At 40.8% G+C, this 20,719-nt stretch overlaps 2 protein-coding genes across 3 annotated transcripts in view; one reads left to right on the top strand and one right to left on the bottom strand.

Annotated features, from left to right (window-relative positions):
• tnn (tenascin N) overlaps positions 1-4,482 on the bottom strand; it is a 41,480-nt gene extending 36,998 nt beyond the window's left edge. For both annotated transcript variants that reach the window (XM_042308270.1, XM_042308271.1), the window contains exon 1: positions 4,246-4,482. The gene's annotated coding sequence lies outside the window, so the exon portion shown is untranslated. The remainder of the gene's footprint in view (positions 1-4,245) is intronic.
• Positions 4,483-17,956: 13,474 nt separating this feature from the next.
• Positions 17,957-20,138, top strand: mrps14 (mitochondrial ribosomal protein S14). Its single transcript, XM_024391641.2, has 3 exons — positions 17,957-18,072; positions 18,737-18,901; positions 19,631-20,138. Exons 1-3 carry the CDS (start codon positions 18,001-18,003, stop codon positions 19,811-19,813), a joined length of 420 nt encoding a protein of 139 aa, XP_024247409.1. The 5' UTR covers positions 17,957-18,000; the 3' UTR covers positions 19,814-20,138.
• Positions 20,139-20,719: the final 581 nt, after the last annotated feature.

Here is a 20,719-nt window from a genome sequence, read left to right as displayed (position 1 = left end):
TCATCCCTATTCGGTACTGTCGCCTCATATGAAACAATTGATTTCAATCCAAAATTATGGTGTATAGATACAAATTAAGAGTGTTAGCTTCATTGTCCAAATAAATACGTAGCGTAGGGAAGTGTATATGAGAGAACAAATTATGCTAATAGATGGTTCCTTTAACATTGTATACCAGTATAAAGAAATCTACATCAATGAATATATCAATCATACAACACTAACAACCTCATCTACAGGCTGAAGTAATTGCATTGGTGTCTGCTGTGACATGTGCTGCTATCTGAGGCTTGCCCATGTGGTCACCTGAGGGATCTTGAAAATAAGTAGCCTAACCAAAGAAGGCTGGTGGGAGGAGCAATAAGAGGACATGCTGGTTAGAATGGCTGGAATGGAATCAATGGAACAGTATCATACACATCAAACATATGGAAACCATGTTTGACTCCGTTCCATTTATTCCATTCCAGCCATTACAATGAGCCCGTCCTCCTATAGCTCCTCCCACCAGCTTCTTCTGAGCCTAACCTGAAAGTGATAAGCGCAATGGCATAGGTGTTATGGCATCATAAGCAGCCTACAACATCATTGACTTTGTCAAGATGTTCAGAGATTGACATAATGGCTTAGATGCTGCCGGCTGTCAGACACAGGGTGAAGAGTTTATGTTTTTGATACTACAGGCTGCCTCAATGTTGCTGGACCTACCTGAAGAGTAGCTGCTGCCATCCTTAATAAATACAAATACAAACTGAACATTGCAACTGAAACTTCCTTAGACACTGCTTTGAACCTTATAGGAAAGCTTTCATCCAATAGTAGAGTTCTCAGTGGCTCGCGATTTGTGAAAATTGACTATCAGTAGGCTATGTGTTGGAAAAAAATATGTTGACTATGTTGCTAACGACTTACAGTAACTGTATAGAGAGAAATAACTCCGCCGTGGCTCATTGGACAAAGCCTATGAAGAAAATTCACGTTGTTTTTGTAGGGTTTTGGGATAAATACCGAAAATAAGGTCTATGGTAAACACAGGCTTAGGAGAACTTATATGTTTTATGCCATGAGATAATCATCAGAATTTATGTAATGATAAAACACACATACATTGCATAAAGGCTTCATAATTCATAAAGGTAATGTTATTAACTGACTGCTATTATCTCATAGAACAAGACGTTTAAGGTCTCCTAAGCCTGTGTTAACCTTAACCTTGTTTTATGTGTTTATTACAAACCCTTTTCTTTCCCCATTCATTTTCCACATAGGGATGGCTGAACAAACCAGAGGTACCTTATTCCTGGGTTTTAGGACTACAAGCTGGCGAGCTCTGTTAGTGCCACTCCATATTTCCACCATGTTTGCTGTGAGTCCTGTGTCTGCTATTAAACTCAGTGGGTGAAAAACTTGAGGTCAGAGTAGCCAGACCATAGAGATTCAGACAGACTATGACTTCACATCTATGGCCATTCAGCCCCATTGACTTTCTGGCAGTAATTACAGTAGTTGGCACTGTGTCAGCAACCAGGAAATACAGTAGATCAGACCAGGGGGAAAGACCAGCGAGTCAATGACAGCCTTACAATAACCCACATCACAGGAGCATTTTACAGCCCTGTGGTATGGCACCAGGCGCTGGCACACACAGATCCTTAACAAGCTCCTTTATAGCTCACTGTCAAGGTTTTATTTGATGCTGGCCATTTTCAGACTTTTATTTGTCTTGGAGAAGATTCCAATGTGGCCATCTTCCAGCTCAGCAAAATGGCTGCAACTGACATCTAAATCTCTGCAGAGCAGGAAAGGCAGGAACGATACACTAGTAAGCCTGAGGATTCTCCTCAATGTCAATCCATGGTTGTGTCCCAAATGGCACCCTATTCCACCCTATAGGAAATAGGGTGCCGTTTGGGATGCAATCCATGTGATGCGTGTCAGACATGGCAGAGCCGTAGCAGGCTCAAAAGTTTAAAGAAAACAGTATCCTCAGTTCCGCGCTCAAAGTTGGCATGGACACACAGGGGAATTACCTTCACATAACAAGGGATTCAAATATTCAGACACAATGTCTGTCCTCTTTTCAGCCACCATTTTCTTTGCAGACTTGTCGACTAGCTGTGAAGTTTGATAGACTTCCAATCGGGATTGGCAGGAAAGTACCTGAACAATTCCAGCATGTGTTGCAGACTAGCAAGTAGTGCTCAGAGTAAACTTCAAACAGCTATTCAAATAGACTCTCTAATGGTTAACAATCCTTATTTAATTAACATGTCTCCATTCAGCTACACTGATTGAAGTGGATTTAACAAGTGAGAGATCAATAAGGGATAATAGCTTTCACCTGGATTCACCTGGTCAGTCTATGTCATGGATAGAGCAGGTGTCCTTAATGTTTTGTACACTCAGTGTAGATGCTCAACAGTGTTCCATTGGTTGGTAAAATTGAGCTTCCTCTACTCTTTGTTTAACCTTAAGCCTTGAGACAATTGAGACATGGATTGTATATGTGTACCATTCAGAGGGTGAATGGGCAAGACAACATATTTAAGTGCCTTTGAACAGGGCATGGTAGTAGGTGCCAGGGTTTAGGAAAGTGTCCTTAATGTTTTGTACACTCAGTGTACTCCTGGTATAAGAGGAGGTAGAAAGTGTCCCCTCACTCACTAACCAGAAATGCTTCAGACTGTGAATGCATTCAATCTCAGGTCCTCACAGTGACCTAATTTCCCTCCAAAATAATTGTGCAGGGAAGAGAGAAAGGAAGGGAAGCAAGCAAGGGCAGATGGTGTGCAATGCCCCATCCTCTCCTGAGACACATTAACCAATAGACAGACAAAAGGCAGTTTGCTCTTTTACGTTTCAAGTGGAATTGAATTGGACCAACAAGCCTGGGATGAGCTCAGAGCTCATGGTCTTTATGTGGTTGCAAACTTGCAACGTTTGTTGAATTTCCCTTTGCTTGTAGGCAGAAAAACCTGAAAGCAATTAGAGTACGTCTGAGCTAAAGCTCATATCCCTCTGCTCTGTCTGTCGGTCCTGCCATCCAAACCACAAAAACCTTGATAAGGTTACAAGAGCCCAGAAGTCACTCCATTGGCCTTATGTAATGGTCACATATTAGAAACCACCCCATTCATGGCTAGATGCAGGCAACGCTCTACATCTGTTGTTTGTTTTATCACTGCTTCCATGTCAACTTTAAGCCAGTACAGTAGCATTTCATCAAGTTGAGTGACCTGCAAGGACCGTACATAATGTCTACGAAGCCTGCAACTGTTTATTTTCCTGGAAACTAAAATAGCACCTTCAATGAAAAGTTTTACATTAAAATAAAAACCTGTGTTAAGCCCATAGTAAGGACATCTAATAGCATTCTAAAATGTCAGTTATGTCCCTACTAGATATGTCTGGCTAGCTGAGGTATCACGTGTTAGTGGTTAGTCTCATGCTTGACTGCCCGGCAGTTCAGTCTGGTACCAGAGAGGCTGGAGTTTAGTCTGTGATGAGAAGGCAGGTTCATAGAAGGTCATGAATGGGAAAATGTATAATAAACACAGGTTATTTTCCTTAAAAACTGAAACTATTCAAGAACTTTGTAAAATAAACAAGGAAATGGACCTTTAACCGTATTGGGTTTGATGCCTTTAGTCACAACTCATGTCGTTTTTGGGGGGTTGATGCAAAATATGAAAATAAATCTATCAACAGATTGCTTTTTGTTTCTTTCATCCATTTATTTTACTGTGTACCTTCTACTGAAAGAACTTAGCTTTGGAAGTTGTTATAATCATTTCATATCTTTGTTTAAAGGACTACTGTATGTTAACATCTCATTTGCTCTGATGAAAATCATGATTCCTTATCATATGCTGTATCTTATGATGACTCCTGAAACAGGAGTAACATTGCAAATGATTTATTCTGTTGTGAGTATTACTTTTTCGTTGTAATTACTTATTTCAGCAGTAAGTGTGAATCTCGCCTATACCTGCATTTGTTAGAAGAAAATTAAACAATATAATTGTGAAATGTTAAACAGGTCATCCTATGAACAAAAAATTTGTCAAATCAAATGCAATCACTAACCAACACAACTCACAATCACAACTCACAATCACAACTCACAATCACAACTCACAATCACAACTCCCAATCACAACAAATGTGTATTCACGTATTACAAAGCCTCTCAAAATGAATGCTGAATAATAAAACAACGATAACAGAAAGCAGTGTTTAACTTACCGTCGCAATTCCCTGTGACTCCGTCCTCTGAAAGCCTGAGAATCTGTCGCTCTATTGCTTCTCTCTCTGACACCTGTTGACAAGCTCAGAGCAGGAGTTTGAAAGGGCCCTTATAACCAATGCCTCCGTGGCTCCTGCAGCAACAGTCTTTCCTTCAAGTCGTTAAATTCCATCTCCGAAAGGCCTATGGCCAATGGGAAGTAGTTTGGGAGTGTCTCTTCTCTTGCTCCTCAATCATGGAATGGAGAGAGATAATGAGAGTCATTCCCTCTTCCTCCGTCTGGGGCTAATCACCTACATCAACATGACCCTCACTCATGTTGCTTCTCACCCCTTCACTACCATTTTTTTGGTTTGAACTTTTTTCCATGTTTTCTGTTTTCAGTAGCAGCGGTGGAAGAAAATGAATCACTTTGAGCAGGAGTAATATGTGCTGCAAGGCAACCAGAGATTTGGATTTAGTGTTGAGCTCATGCCAAGAAAAATCCGGAATTCATTTAAAAAAAAAATTTGATCTAGTCATATCTGTGAAGTGAATTAAATGTCCCATCAGATTAGCCAACCTTTATTAGTCTATTTGAAGTGTGAATTTGGATTAAGAGATTATAGACTTTAGTTACAATATGATTTTATGCGTCATCACATTAACTACTAAAACACGACATGTGGTCATCCTTACAAGGATGGATGGGTCTGAAATAAAACAAAATAAAACACATTTAATCGTTTATGCATACTGTACATGGTTTGGCTTATGCATACAGCACCATTGTGAAATGTTCTTACCTTTTGAAGAACAAGGAAAGACAGATATCTTTGTGGGAAAACAGCAGGCTAACACTTCTCCTAAGCTAGTACAAAACCAAACACCACCATCAGAAATAGCCTTCAGACCATATTGTGCAACACTTCAAGAGACAATAGCAAATGATGGATAAAGTGACATCTATTGTATGTACCAAAGTGTTTGGATTATCATGAATTGATTCCCTAAGTATTTAGATGAATTACATAAGAATATTTACACAAATACAATAGAAACCAATGCAATAACGTGAATTCACGCCCACACATCGACCCACCCTTGTCTAATGGACATGCAGCATCACCAAAAGCTCCAGGTGTCAAGGTTGGTAATATTTTTCACCGGCATCTGTTTGTCTCTAAATATATAATATGGTATCACATTACTGTGACATAGCGGCTGTCTGTGAAATAGTTCAGTGAAACTGGAGCTGGAGCTGAGGCCAGGTGTGATGGTCTTTAAAGAACAAATACTTACTACTGATTGAAATCACAGGGTGGTGAAGGGTTAAGTTGCCCCTAGACACTGATCCTAGATCTGTACCTAAGGAACACTTTACCCCGGAGCTCACCGAGCTAGAGACTCACTGGTCTGCAGAAATGACTCAAATCAGATAAAAGTTAGAAATGTCCCTTTTGGAACCATACTGTGTGAAGATTCTAGAACAACCGGATGGCACATGATAAAAGCCAGTAGAGGCAATTAACTCTTCCTCTGAGTTGAGAAATAACCTCGGAAACTTCAACTGAATGTTCAATCTTATCAAGTTTTCATGGCCCTTGGCATTATATAGCATGGTCTAGCATTGGATCATCTCCTCTGTAAAACATTGCTGAAACATTTGTGTTGGTGCATTCGGCCCTTAATGTCTGACGACCTATACCAGTTGCTACTCTTCAAGCCAACAGTTGGAGGTAGAAGGGAAGGGAATTTAGCTTGGAATTCAGGAATGCACTAAAGATGTTAACATGACGTAAAATTAAAGTAAGACTTACTTCATTCTTGCTAATGAGTCTGAATCTTAGCGAGGGACTCAGCATGTACAGTGAAATTACAATGTTTTGATAAGGAAAGTGATGTGGGAGGTCTGGGAACAGAGAGCCAGGAAATAGCTGAAACACTCACAAACATTGGCTCCATTTCTGTTTGGAGTAGGGGGGGATATCATCTGATAAAAGTACATACTAATGCCCCTCCCGAGTGGCACAGCGGTCTAAGGCACTGTATCGCAGTGCTAGAGGCGTCACTACACAGCCGGGTTCGATCCCGGGCTGTATCACCACCGGCCGTGATCCCGTAGTCCCATAGGGCGGTGCATAATTGGCCCAGCATTGTCCGGGTTAGGGGAGGGTTTGGTCGGCGGGGCTTTACTTGGCTCATCGTGCTCTAGAGACTCCCTGTGGCGGGCTGAGTGCCTGCAGGCTGACTTCAGGTGAACGGTGTTTCCTCCGACACAATGGTGCGGCTAGCGTCCGGGTTAAGCGGGTGGGTGTTAAGAAGCATGGTTTGGCGGGTCATGTTTCGGAGGACGCATGACTCAACCTTTGCCTCCCGAGCCCATTAGGGAGTTGCAGTGATGAGACAAGATTGAAATTGGGGGGGAAATAAAATTGGTACTACTTTTTTAGTTACTATGTTCTTAAGATTGTTTTGAAAAAGTCTTTCATATGATGAGAATCCAATCGCATAAACTTCTGTCCCTAATCATGAGCTCATAAGCGCAGGGAGATGTATTAATTAATTCAGGTAACATAATAGCCAGAGCTGCAGCTAGCTTTGCTTTTGAGTTTGACTATTTAACTTTCCTGTAAGATCAACTACATACTTAAAAATGGCAGCCCACCTTTCAGATGTTTAAAGTAATGTCTTGGATTTAGGTAGTACTTCATAGCAGTTCATTGAACAGTGTTAATGAGTCGCAGATGGCAGGATTCCCCCCATGGATTCTCCTATTGGAAGTAACCCAGTTCTGACATTATTAAACTCCTTCAGTGGGTGATGAGAGCCAATAACAGGCCCACTAAGCAAAACCTCCGTAACCCTGAAGAGTAACGTGACGGAAAGGCATGTATTCCACAGAGAGGAACATTAACTGTCAATATGTAAATATGGTTACAATGTACCCGGGGAAGAAGTAGAGTACACTACAAAAGGCTGCTGTGTTTTAATTTTGTTCAACAGTTTTCTACATTGATGAGTCCCAGTCAGTCACGGTTTGAATTTCATGAGGATATTCCCAAATTCCCTTTTTGTTATTCACAGCCTCAAAGGAATGTTCATGTCAGTGGCAGAATCTTGTTTCTAATCCTTTGCGCTTTTTTACCTCAATTTACACATTTTCCTCTCACAAGTACTGTATTTAATTTAAGCCATGTGAAATTCATTTTATCGTTGTTATTACTGTCACCCTTCCGCTAGCTGCTGTTCAGGTGGTTGGAATCAGCAGATAGGGTTGGCTGCTGTGTAAATACTGGGCATAATTTATGGAACACTTTTGTATGCTCTCCCTCGCACTTGTATTTCATCGTGTTATTTTCTCCCCAGAAACATAAATAGCAAATCTCTTGATAGCAATATATTTCTTGTTAGGACAACCACATGTGAAAAGCGGCAAGGACTGCTCAGAAAAATACAAAGGCGTACTGTCAGTCTTTGCAATTTCTCATGCAAATTATCCAGTAACAACACAGATGTACTCCCTTGTAAACCTCATAAATGTCATGAATTACAGTTGTGTGTCTCTAGTAGAGTTTCAATGATACAAACTGCACACTCAATATTGATATATGATCATCTCTTGACGTTTCAAGCATTTTCTGAGAAGTTTAACAAGAAATCCAGGCACTGTAATTCCAAAAGGATGTTACATTGCCTGACACTCAATGGGGAAATCCTCCCTTACACATTTTTAGGTTAGACTGGTCCTCCTTAGATGAATTATCTTGTCATTATCATCAGAGTGTGTAAAGCTGTCATCAAGACAAAGGGTGTCTACTTTGAAGAATCTCAAATATAAAATATATTTGGATTTGTTTAACACTTTTTTTGGTTACTACATGATTCCATGTGTTATTTCATAGATTGATGTAGAAAATAGTGAAAATAAAGAAAAACCTTTTAATGAGCAGGTGTGTCCACATTTTTGACTGGTACTGGTCGAAAGTTTCTTACTTGAGCTTTAAGGATCTCACTTTGGTCCTGGTGGTCCCACCCTAAGTGAGTTAACAGACGCTGCTCTGAAACTATTCAGAAACGTAATGTTCCCCTTATCATTTTGTTTGGCATTTTGGATCAAATCAAATGAAAGTGTCTTTGTTCTCTGTGTTTTGATGGGATGAACAGTTACAATGGGAAATGGAGTAGCCTGGGTTTTATTGTGATGCTTGGCTGTGAGCTTGCAGCTCACTGCTGTCTTTATATCCTTGTTAATGCCAAAAACAGTCATAATATGAGGAGGACAAAACATCCTTCGTCTAATGGCTATACATGAAGTGTCAAACAAATGATTCAACATATCAAACAAATTGAAAATGTGTCAATTTAACAATGAAAGCGTATAACATAGGCTCCTACACAAAGCATGACTATAATGTAACCCCTCTTAGAAATTTGGATTAATCTGAACAGAACTACACCCTTTTACTTAGCCCAACAAAAGTTCCAGAACACATGATGTCTCCTCTCGATCATAGTTGACAACAACTGCACTACATTATGTTTGATCGGATAGTTATCTATAAGAGATATAGCATATGGTCCATAATGACTATTAAGTTGAGGAAATGGAGATGGCGAGAGACTTCTCTTTGGAACCCCTGAGTAATGACAGAGGGAGATATAGTCTCAGGACTCCTGATTGACACAGCCTCTCCAGGGCAATGCTGCACATTCCAAAGGTTCTGAAGTCAACTGCCCCCAAGGCAGACAGTGCATAACCTTAGGAAAAATGCACATGTGGTATAAATGGCTATTGAACACCCTCATTTGAAACACCTACATTGGCTCTGCCATTAAATGGTTGGTCTGAATTTATGTCATGTTGGTCTGTCAGTGGATGTTAAAGTAGGTGGACACGTTGTTAGATTACTTTCACAGTTTATGTATGATTGCTTTGTCAATGATTGATTCAAACCTAAAAATAGGCCTGCACTGTTCCTTTCATTTGGCAGTCTTTCAGGGACATTTGGATGTAAATAATGGGCCTCTTGAATTTGCAAAGTACAGTAGCCAGGTCTGAAGTCTGCCTCCATCCCTAGTACAACCTTGACGACATCCTGCAGAATCTAAGGGTAATTTGTTTAACTGTGGGGTAGAAATAAAGATATGTGTCATTGCTACATTCTTTCATATTCAGGTACGCCTGTTACAGATTCTCTGCAATGGTGATAATTATGGGATTATAACAAGCCATATGAAGGAGGTGATTGTAATACACTCAAGCTAAATGAATTATTACCACCACTATGGGCACAGTATGCAGGCATTAGGCATTATTAGACTATCCAGTTGTTTTCCATTTAACAAAATGCTTATGCTTACGAAAGCGTATTATAATTAGTACTACAGGATGGAATAGTATGCCCTTATTGTTTGGTTAGCCCAAACTGACATCCCCATCACACTGTCGATAATGCAACATGATGTATAGTGTTCAGTTTCTAGTACTCCATACACTTTTCTGTGGGGGGAAATATATTATTAATATATTATTGTATTTATTATTAACCCTTTGTTGACTGCTTATCACACAGCTGCATTTTGCTCAGTGATGTCACTGCATAGCAGCACCAAAGAGGGTAGAGTTCCAGTATGTAAAAACTGTGTGCTAGCAACATTCTACCTGCAGGGTGACTCTGTGTGGTTTGTCCTCTGCAGCCGAATACACTTTATGTGTTGACTCAGGTAGATGGACATTTCATTGTTTAGTCCTAATGATACATTTTCAATCACAGGATGATAGGTCCTATTTGATTACTGGTTTGATAGACGACTTTAATATATTCTATATTCTACTGAATCCTTATTAATGCAAAGGTGTGTAGGCTTCTGACTTCCCCACCAGCTGTTACACTGCCCTATTGTCAGGAGGACATAGAAACCTAAACAGTGTGGTTTAAACACCATGTTTTACCCTTCGATCCTGAAAGTTTGCATTTTGTTTACACCTAAATCAGTCTGCTTTGTTCGATATCAGTGGAAAGAATGTCTAAGCACTTCTTGAGGAAGGTATTTGTGTTGAACTAGAGAGCTGGCTCTGACACTGATTAAGTCGATGTGGAGTGACGTAGTAGATGGGAGTGAATTGTGCTGCATTTTACATCAGGTCTTTTAAAAATACTACAACCATCTGAAACAAGGGAAACACATATTGTCTGAAAGTGTGTGGGTGAGGCAGGGTACTTTTAGGGGGCCTAAGTGAAAAGAAATTGGGGGACGCCCCTCCCACCTTGCAGGTAAAACTTTTTATTGCCCTCCCATTTGATGGCCGAGGGGACAAAATACATTTTAGAGTTTGTTTCCTGCAATTCTACACATTTTGCCATGGGGCGGAGAAAATATTTCAGTTTTACAGCTAAATTCCTGCTATTCTACACATTTTGCCATGGCTTATTGTTACGCCCTGACCTCAGAGAGCCTTTTTGTTTCTCTATTTGGTTAGGTCAAGGTGTGATTTGGGTGGGCATTCTAGTTTTCTATTTCTTTGATGGCCGGGTATGGTTCCCAATCAGAGGCAGCTGTCTATCGTTTTCTCTGATTGGGAATCATACTTAGGGAGCCTGTTTTCCACCCTAGTTTGTGGGATCTTGTTTTTGCATAGTTGCTGTGGAGCCTGCAGAACTTTACGTTTGTTTGTATTTTGTTGTTTTTTGGTGTCTCCGGTGCGCCTTCACAGCCCAGTGCGTGCTGTGCAAGTGCTCCGCAGTTGCCGGGCTAGGGTGAGCATCCAGCCAGGACGTGTTGTGCCAGCTCTACGCTCCAGACATCCAGTCCTCCTCCACGGCCCAGTATATCCTGCGCCGGCTCTGCGCACTATGCCTCCAGTGCGCCTTCACAGCCCAGTGCGTCCTGTGCCAGCGCCCCGCACTTGCCGGGCTAAAGTGAGCACCCAGCCAGGACGGGTTGTGCCAGCTCTGCACTCCAGACCTCCGGTGCGTCTCCACTGCCCAGTATATCCTGTGCCCGGCTCCACGCACCAGGCCTCCAGTGCGTCTCTCCAGCCCGGTGCATCCTGTGCCAGCTCTACGAAGCCTGCAGTGATGATCCATGGCACAAAGCCTCCAGTGATGATCCATGGCCCGAAGCCTCCAGTGATGATCCATGGCCGAAGCCTCCAGTGATGATCCATGGCACAAAGCCTGCAGTGACGATCCCTGGTCCGGAGCCTAAGGCGACGGTCGGAAGTCCGGAGCCTCTGGCAACGGTCGGCAGTCCAGAGCCTCCGGCGACGATCCACGGTCCGGAGCCTCCTGCGACGATCCACGGTCTGGAGCCTCCGGCGACGATCCACGGTCCGGAGTCCCCGGCGACGATCTACAGTCTGGTTCCTTCGGCAACGATCTACAGTCCGGTTCCTCTGGCAATGAACTACAGTCCGGAGCCCCCAGCGACGATCCACCGTCCGGTTCCACTTATGCCATGTTAATATGATACCTTAGTGAGAGTGCCAAAGAAATTAAATGGGGGTCTGTCATGTCAAATAGTGTCCCCCTGACAAAAAGTGTCCAGTCACTATGGGATTCGAGAAGCTATTATCGCACTTCGCTATATCAACGGTGTGATGAGCTAATGCGTTGAGATCATTACAGCCAAAATGACAATATTTTCAGACCAGCTATGAAAACAAAGCTAATTTCTGCGACAATTTTGCTGGTTAAGATGAAATCATTGCTTTGAATTACTTTTGGGTACCTAAACATTTAAACAACATTAAAAACTGTACTTAGTTTTCAAATTAGCAAAGACAACTGTGCATTAACTTACCTTGCAGATCACAAAGTGAGCTCCCATTAACACTTCATTCATGTGCAAATCAGTTCAATTCATACACTGGCTTCTCTGGCTGGCATATTTTGATTTTGAGCTTCCCTTCCCTTGTCTTGTCTTGCTATTAGTCCTTTTATGATTATGTTTCCCTACCTCCCCTACTCCACCACATGGCATAGGCATAGCTCAGTAATACAGCAGTACACTTGTAGTTGAATATAATGCAGGACACAACAGACAGTTGAATAATGTCAAACTCACGAATACCAACAGGGATTTACAACAATTCATTAAATGAACAACCTGTGTAAAAAAACAACCTGGCAATGTTTTGTGGAAGAGGTGTGTCATGAACTTGTTGATTTTATTGTATATACCCGCATGGCAGTTACAGACTGAAATACATGAGTATAGGCAAACATCAACACAAACAATAAAATACAATTTAGTTGAGAAAACAGGAGTATTTATGACAAGTAAAGTACATAATATGAGATGGGGACAGTCTTGGGAGAAGTAGGGTCTGATATTTTAAAATCTCAGTTCTGGCGTGTGGGATAGAGAAAAGAGGTGGTAGGTGTCTCAGAGCATGACAGAACCCCTAGAGGACATCAGGTGGGTCCAGGTCTGGGGAAGGGATACAGTAGGTGTCTCAGAGCAAAAAGAAAGAAATGATACCTGTTTGAGAAGTGTTTGTTTCTTGAGGAGGAGTACGACTGGCAGTCGAAGTTGGAGAGAAAGCAGCCAGTGGTCAGACCTAGGAGGGAGGAGGGGTTGGGGTCGGGTTGAGTGCGCAGGTTGTTGGGCAATCGGACATCAGTAGACACAGGATTTCATCTGAAGGAAGAGGAGAGAACCACTAACAGGATGAGGACAGGAAGAGGCAGAATCAGGAGACAGTTGGGAGATATATTTTTTTTCTTGCTTTGTTTGCTCTTTTCAGTATTATGTGTATTTCTGATAAACTACCCAGGAAAGGCCTGAAAATAGTCCATTAATATTTGTAGCCTTAGAAATAAGGTTCATGAAATCAGTAACTTGCTAACACCAGATAATATTCATATATTAGCCATTTCTGAGACTCACATAGATAATTCATTTGATGATACATCAGAAGCAGTACAAGGATATAACATCTATAGAAGAGACAGAAATGCTCATGGGGGAGGTATATCTGTATATTTTCAGAGCCATATCCCTGGAATGTTTAGAGAAAATCTTATGTCAAGTGTTATTGAAGTGTCGTGGTTGCAGGTTCACTTGGCACTTCTAAAGACTTTTCTTTTGGCGTGTTGATATTGGCCACCAAGTGCTAACAGTCAGTATCTAAATAATGTATGAAATGCTTGATAGTGTATGTGATGTAAACAGAGAGGTCTACTTTCTTGGGGACCTGAATATTGACTGGTTTCATCAATCTGTCCACTCAAGAGGAAGTTTCTTACTGTAACCAGTGCCTGTAATCTGGTTCAAGTTATTAATCAACCTACCAAGGTGTTTACAAACACTACAGGAACAAGATCATCCACATGTATAGATCACATTTTTACTAATGCTATATAACTTTTTTCTAAAGTTGTATCCATTGGATGCAGTGATCACATAGTATAGTATAGTGGGTATATCCAGGAAAGCCAAAGTTCCAAAAACTGGGCCTAAAATAGTGTATTTTTGCTAAGATTTTGCTAAGACTCTCATGTAGATGATGTTAAAAATATTTGTTGGTCTGATGTGATTAATGAGGAGCATCCAGACGCTGCACTTGATGAATTTATGAAGTTGCTTCTTCCAATTATTGATAAACATGCACCTGTTAAGAAACTGACTGTTAGAACTGTTAAGGCTCCATTGATTGATGAGCAATTGAAAAACGGTATGGTTGAAAGAGATGGGGCAAAAGGAGTGGCTAATTAGTCTGGCTGCACATCTGACTGGCTTACTTACTGCACATTGAGAAATGATGTGACTAAACTCAACAAAAAGAAGAAGACACTTTATTATGAAGCCAAGATCAATGATATAAAAAAACTTTGGAGTACTTTAAATTAAATTATTGTCAGAAAGACAAATTCAACAAATTCTTTCATCGAATCAGATGGCTTATTCATCACAAAACCATTTGATGTTGCCGATTATTTTAATTATTATTTCATTGGCAAAGTGGGCAAACTTTGGAAGAAAATGCTAACAATGAACAGTGAGCAATTGTATTCATGCATAAAAAAAGAAATAATGAAAGAAAAGCATTGCATGTTTGAATATTGTAAAGTTAGTGCTGGAGAGGTGGAAAAATAGTAATCGATCAATAATGACAAACCTCCTGACATTGACAACTTAGATGGAAAGCTACTGAGGATGGTAGCTGACTCTATAGCCACTCCTATGTGTCATATTTTTAATTTGAGCCTAGAGGAAAGTCTTTGTCCTCAGGCATGGAGGGAAGCCAAAGTAATTCCGCTACCCAAGAGTGGTAAAGCAACCTTTACTGGTTCTAACAACAGCCCTATATGCTTGCTGCCAGCTCTCAGCAAACTGTTGGAAAATATTGTGTTTGACCAAATACAATGCTATTTCTCTGTAAACAAAGACTTTCAGCATGCTTATAGAGAAAGGAACTCAACAACACTGACATAAATGACTGATGATTGGCTAAAATAAATTGATAATAAGAAGATTGTGGGAACTGTACTGAGATTTAGATTTCAGTGCAGCCTTTGATATTATTGACCATAACCTGTTGTTGAAAAAACGTGTGCTCTGGCTTTTCAACCTCTGCCATATTGTGGATTCAGAGCTATCTATCTAACAGAACTCAAAGGGTTTTCTTTAATGGAAGCTTCTCTAATGTGAAACATGTAAAGTATGGTGTACCGCAGGGCAGCTCTCTAGGCCCTCAACTCTTTTCTATTTTTACCAATGACCTGCCACTGGCATTAAACAAAGCATGTGTGTTCATGTATGCTGATGATTCAACCATATACGCATCAGCAACCACAGCTAATGAAGTCACTGCAAATAGTTGCAGTCTGTTTTGGAATGGGTGGCCAGTAATAAACTGGTCCTGAACATCTCTAAAATGAAGAGCATTGTATTTGGTACAAATCATTCCTTAAGTGCTAGACCTCAGCTGAATCTGGAAATGAATTGTGTGGCTGTTGAACAAGTTGAGGAGACTAAATTACTTAGCATTACCTTAGATTGTAAACTGTCATGGTCAAAACATATAGATTCAATGGTTGTAAAGATAGGGAGAGGTCTAGCCGTAATAAAGAGATGCTCTGCTTTTTTGAAACCGCTCTCCAAAAAGCATGTTCTGCAGGCTCTAGTTTTGTCTAATCTTGATTATTGTCCAGTCATGTAGCTGCAGCTGGCCCAGAACAGAGTGGCACGTTTTGCTCTTAAATGTAATCAGAGGGATGATATAAATAATATGCATGCCAGTCTCTCTTGGCTAAGAGTTGAGGAGAAAATGACTGTGTCACATATTTTTATAAGAAACATTAATGTGTTGAAAATCCCAAATTGTTTGCATAGTCAACTTACACACAGCTCTGACACACACACGTATCCCACCAGACATGCCACCAGGGGTCTTTTCACAGTCCCCAAATCCAGAGCAAATTCAAGAAAGCATACATTATTATATAGAGCCCTTATTGCATGGAATTTCCTTCCATCTCATATTGCTCAAATATTGAGTTAAACCCCTTTTTTTCCCTCAGAACAGCCTCAATTTGTTGGGCATGGACTCTACAAGGTGATGAAAGCGTTCCACAGAGATGCTGGCCCATGTTGACTCCAATGCTTCCCACAGTGGTGTCAACTTGGCTGGATGACCTTTGGGTGATGGACCATTCTTGATACACACAGGAAACTGTTGAGTGTGAAAAACCCAGCAGCGTTGCAGTTCTTGACACACTCCAACCAGTGCGCCTGGCACCTACTACCATACCCCGTTCAAAGGCACAGTTGTGTTGTGACAAGGTAGAGGTGTTATGCAGAAGATAGCCCTATTTGGTAAAAGAGAAAGACCATATTATGGAAAAAAACAGCTCAAATAAGCAAAGAATCCATCATTACTTTAAAACATGAAGGTCAGTCAATGCGGAAAATGTCAGGTTTCTTCAAGTGCAGTCGCAATAACCATCAAGCACTTTGATAAAACTGTCTCTCATGAGGACCGCCACAGGAAAGGAAGACCCAGAGTTACCTCGGCTGAAGAGGATAAGTTCATTTGAGCTACCAACCTCAGAAAGATGTTGCTTGGGCCAAGAAACACGAGCAATGGACATTAGACTGGTGGAAATCTGTTGTTTGGTCTGATGAGTCCAAATTTGAGATTTTTGGTTCCAACCACGTGTCATCTGTGAGTCGCAGAGTAGGTTAACGGATGATCTCTGCATGTGTGGTTCCCACCATAAAGCGAGGAGGAGGTGTGATGGTGTGGGGGTGCTTTTCTGGTGACACTGTCAGTGATTTATTTAGAATTCAAGGCACACTTAACCAACATGACTATCACAGCATTCTGCAGCGATACGCCATCCCATCTGGTTTGCGCTAAGTGGGACTATTATTTGTTTTTCAACAGGACAATGACCCTACACACCTCCAGGCTGTGTAAGGGCTATTTGACCAAGAAAGAGAGTGATGGAGTGCTGCATCAGATGATCTGGCCTCCACAATCACCCGATCTCAACCCAATTGAGATGGTTTGAGATGAGTTGGACTGCAGAGTGAAGGAAAAGCATATGTGGGAACACCATCAGGACTGTTGGAAAAGGATTCCAGCTGAAGCTGGTTGAGAGAATGCCAAGAGTGTGCAAATCTGTCATCAAGGCAAAGGGTGGCTACTTTGAATAATCTAAAATTAATTTTGATTTGTTCAACACTTTTCGGGTTACTACATGATTCCATATGCGTTATTTGTGTTATATGTGTTATTTCATAGTTTTGATGTTTTCACTATTCTACAACGTGGAAAATAGTACAAATAAAGAAAAACCCTTGAATAAGTAGGTGTGTCCAAACTTTTGACTGGTACTGTATGTATATATATATATATTTATATGTATATATAATTTTCATGTTTTTGTTGTTGTGGGTCCCCTATCGGCCAGGGGTCCTAAGCAACCTCTTATGTCACTTATGCCTAGAGCCGGCCGAGGGAGGGTATCTCACATTATAACATAGTGTATAATGTGAATTTGATGAGTTGAACTGTATTCAAAATTCCAACTTAGCTCCATATTGTGTATCTTTATTGTGAACACATTAGCAGTTTATTAAGTGTTAGTATTTATCCAGGAACGCATCTTCAAGCAGCTACATACGATGATGGTCTGGTGGAAAATTGTGAAAGAATTCACTTGTATTGTTTTATAAATGATTAAGGACTGCCCTCAACCAATTTGATGTGAATGTGATTAAATCCAAACATTATTCAGACTCAGATATCAAATCACTTCATCACTGAACAAATACTGCCATCCTTAGGTGAAAATGGGTGTCTGCAGGGAATCTCTCACTTTTTCCCTTCTCGATCAAGTCATTAAAGCATCATTTAATTGTATTTATTATTGTTATTCAATTTATTTTGTGTTTATTGCATTTGCATTGCACCTGACCTGAATGAGTTCACACAGTGTAATAGTCGTCACTAGTTACAATATCATTATGGCTAAACTCTGCCTATTTCTACAATTTCTCTCAAAACCTGATTTTAAATCTAACACTAACCTTAACCCTGACTTAACCACACTGCTAACCTGATGCCTAACCCTAGCCTTAAATTAAGACAAAAAAAATTGTTTTCATAAATTGTTGCGATATAGACCATTTTACTTTGTGGCTGTAATGGTGACAACCCAGTAAAAACTACATGCAGGCCAACTCCCGCCTTGTCGCAAGGTGGTAGTATTGTGCACATCAACATTTTGAGCATTACAGAAGAAGACGCAATTGTCAAGATGGCGGCGGCCTGTAGGACTGCACTTGCGGGGTTAAATGTTTTTCACTCCTCCTTTTGTACACCTAAACAGGTATGACGTCGTTTGAATTATTGTTAAGGATTTCATCAAGGGTACATTTCAGTTGTGGACTTTATAGCCTGAAAGAGGAGCAGAAGACGGGATTGCTAGCTAGTATGCTAACGAAAGCCTAGCTCTGGTCCATCGCGCTACAGCAACAAGTTATTTGCCTCTACCATAATAGAATTAGAATACTAGAATGGATATGAACCTTCTTATGATGGGATCAAGGTCAGGGAGTTGGTCAACCATAGTTTGCCAGTGCTGTGATACGATCATGTAAAATAATGACTTTATCTGCACTAGGCAATACAGTTTGAGGAGTGATTCCATACATTTAGTCAACTGACTAATTCTATTACACAATTTCTAATATCACATTTTATTTTCCTGCACAAGTAAAATCAGGGTCATGCTTCTACTGCCATTATTTCCAATTAGACTGGTTTGGATTTCTCCCTGACCAATATGGCTGCCATATTCACCCCATTTTGGAACTTTGAGGGTTTATGACAAAGCCACTCTAGTAATTTAACAGGATCACCATGGCCTCTATGCTCTGATGCTTTCCACTTTCCAAGTGACTACTGGCTTCGATCTATTTTTGTAACTCTTGGTAGATCTCCTGTATGCTATCATCTGTGTATGGTTTCTCAACTTCATGTCTGTGTTCCAGACTCTGAGAAGCTGCTGGAGTGTGGTGGAGCAAGTCAGAGGGTACTATGTTGACTGGAGAATGCTACGCGACGTGAAGAGAAGGCAGATGGCCTTTGACTATGCAGATGAAAGACTACGGATCAATGCACTAAGGAAGAACACTGTTCTCCCCAAGGAGCTTCAGGTAGCCCACACTTATGCATATTGTGCTTCAACTATCTTTTCTGTGGTTGTAATGTTCAGTATTTTGTGTTTTGTTAAATAGTTTGTTGGGATGTTCTTGCCCCAGTATCTGTGCGTTAGAGATGCCGACGATGAGAATGAGATGGCTTCTCTAACGCCTAGGAAGTTTTAATTCAAACTCCCATTAGACAGCAACAAAAATTCTATTTTTTAATCACTCATTACGGCCATGCACAGGTCGTAAGTCTACAACAGCTCCGTACATTGTAGGTGCCAAAGTGGCATTTTTTTTAGTTGCTTGTAAATTTTTGGATGTACATACTGGCCGTAAAGGGAGTAAATGCAGATCATTGCCCAGTAAAACTCCATATTTGGTGAGTAAAGAATGTATTTTGACATTAACGCTAGCAGAGCTGTCGTTAATGAGAAAAGACACGTCGTACTCATCGTCAACATCTCGAAAGCACAGATCATGTTCTTATTCCCCGACCCCCCTTATGTTGCTTTTAGTGCCACACTGATATTGATTACTGCGTTGTGGGGTTTAGAGCTTGCAAGAAAGGCATTTCACTGTACTTGTGCACGTGACATTGAAACTACTGGGGCGGGGATGTCCTATGATAACATCAATTATAATTTCATTAATGGTAACTACAACTTGTTTGAGTAGCTTATATTTGATGAATATTAAGCCTCCACTGTTTTACATGACAAATAACTATCCTTGCAGGATGTTGCCGATAAAGAAATCGCCGCGCTACCACGTGACAGCTGCCCAGTACGAATCCGGAATAGATGTGTGATGACCTCACGGCCGCGTGGCGTCAAGCGCAGGTGGCGTCTCAGTCGCATAGTCTTCCGTCACCTGGCGGACCACAACCAGATGTCTGGAATACAGCGGGCCATGTGGTGATTTTATTTATCTCACTGATGTAGTGGTAAAAAATGATAATAATAGGTGGTCATCGTTTGCAGTGAGTAAAGTAATGGTCCCTAAACCTGCAGAAGATGGGTAAACACTCGTGCAAAATATAAAAGCATTTACGTGCATTTATCCTCTACTACACTACTGGTGATTAGGGTTAGTCATTGTCGGACGACCGGACCAACACAGTACACTATGCTGTGAACTCTGTTTTTCTTTTCCACACCACTTTGAATTATGTTAATTGAAGGTTGCAACTGACAGCTTAAAAGTGTCAACTGTATTAAAACAAATAAAAGGATGTATGTTTGAATCCCCTGATTGTCTTTAAATGAGAATCGGTGCTTTGCTGTTGGTGTTGTAAAAAGCCTTATGTCAAGGATGCTCCTGAGATAACTAGCATTTTCTATGTTCAATTAACCATTTGGTATGGCTGAGAGCTCACAGTGCTCAAATGAGGTTGTCCATTCACTTGTTATCATTCTGACAAAGTGCTTCCACTAGCAAAGTGTATTTTCCATTATTGAATGTAAATATTCAATGGGAGCTCAATTCGTTAAAAAAATGTTTCACTAACTGGTCTTTTGAACAATGACATCAGGTCTTTTCACAGATCTTTTTCACAGACAGATCTTTTTCACAACCAGTGTGGCTCACATTTATCCCTGAGACATTAACTACGTTGACATGCACACCAGTGTCCCGTTATTATTCAGGATACTCAAGTATTCTGTTTTTGAGTTGACAAATATAAACATCTTCCCGTTTACAATAACCTGAAAAGGCTTGTATCCCGGTTATGAGAAACCTGGATAAGATGCCTGGGATATGCTGATCTAAAACGGGATACTGTGGCATGTAAACCTCTCATCCTGTTTACTGATGTTTTTGCGG

This window comes from Oncorhynchus tshawytscha, linkage group LG28 (genome assembly GCF_018296145.1).
Source record: "Oncorhynchus tshawytscha isolate Ot180627B linkage group LG28, Otsh_v2.0, whole genome shotgun sequence".
NCBI classification, from domain to species: Eukaryota; Metazoa; Chordata; class Actinopteri; order Salmoniformes; family Salmonidae; genus Oncorhynchus; species Oncorhynchus tshawytscha.
This window is presented reverse-complemented; position numbering and strand designations above follow the sequence as displayed.

Excerpts from the sequence above, each read along its gene's own strand:
- mrps14 (XM_024391641.2), top strand. The coding sequence starts at position 18,001 with ATGGCGGCGGCCTGTAGGACTGCACTTGCGGGGTTAAATGTTTTTCAC. Across the intron at positions 18,073-18,736 it reads CCTTTTGTACACCTAAACAG|ACTCTGAGAAGCTGCTGGAG; the intron begins GTATGACGTCGT and ends TCTGTGTTCCAG. Across the intron at positions 18,902-19,630 it reads TTCTCCCCAAGGAGCTTCAG|GATGTTGCCGATAAAGAAAT; the intron begins GTAGCCCACACT and ends CTATCCTTGCAG.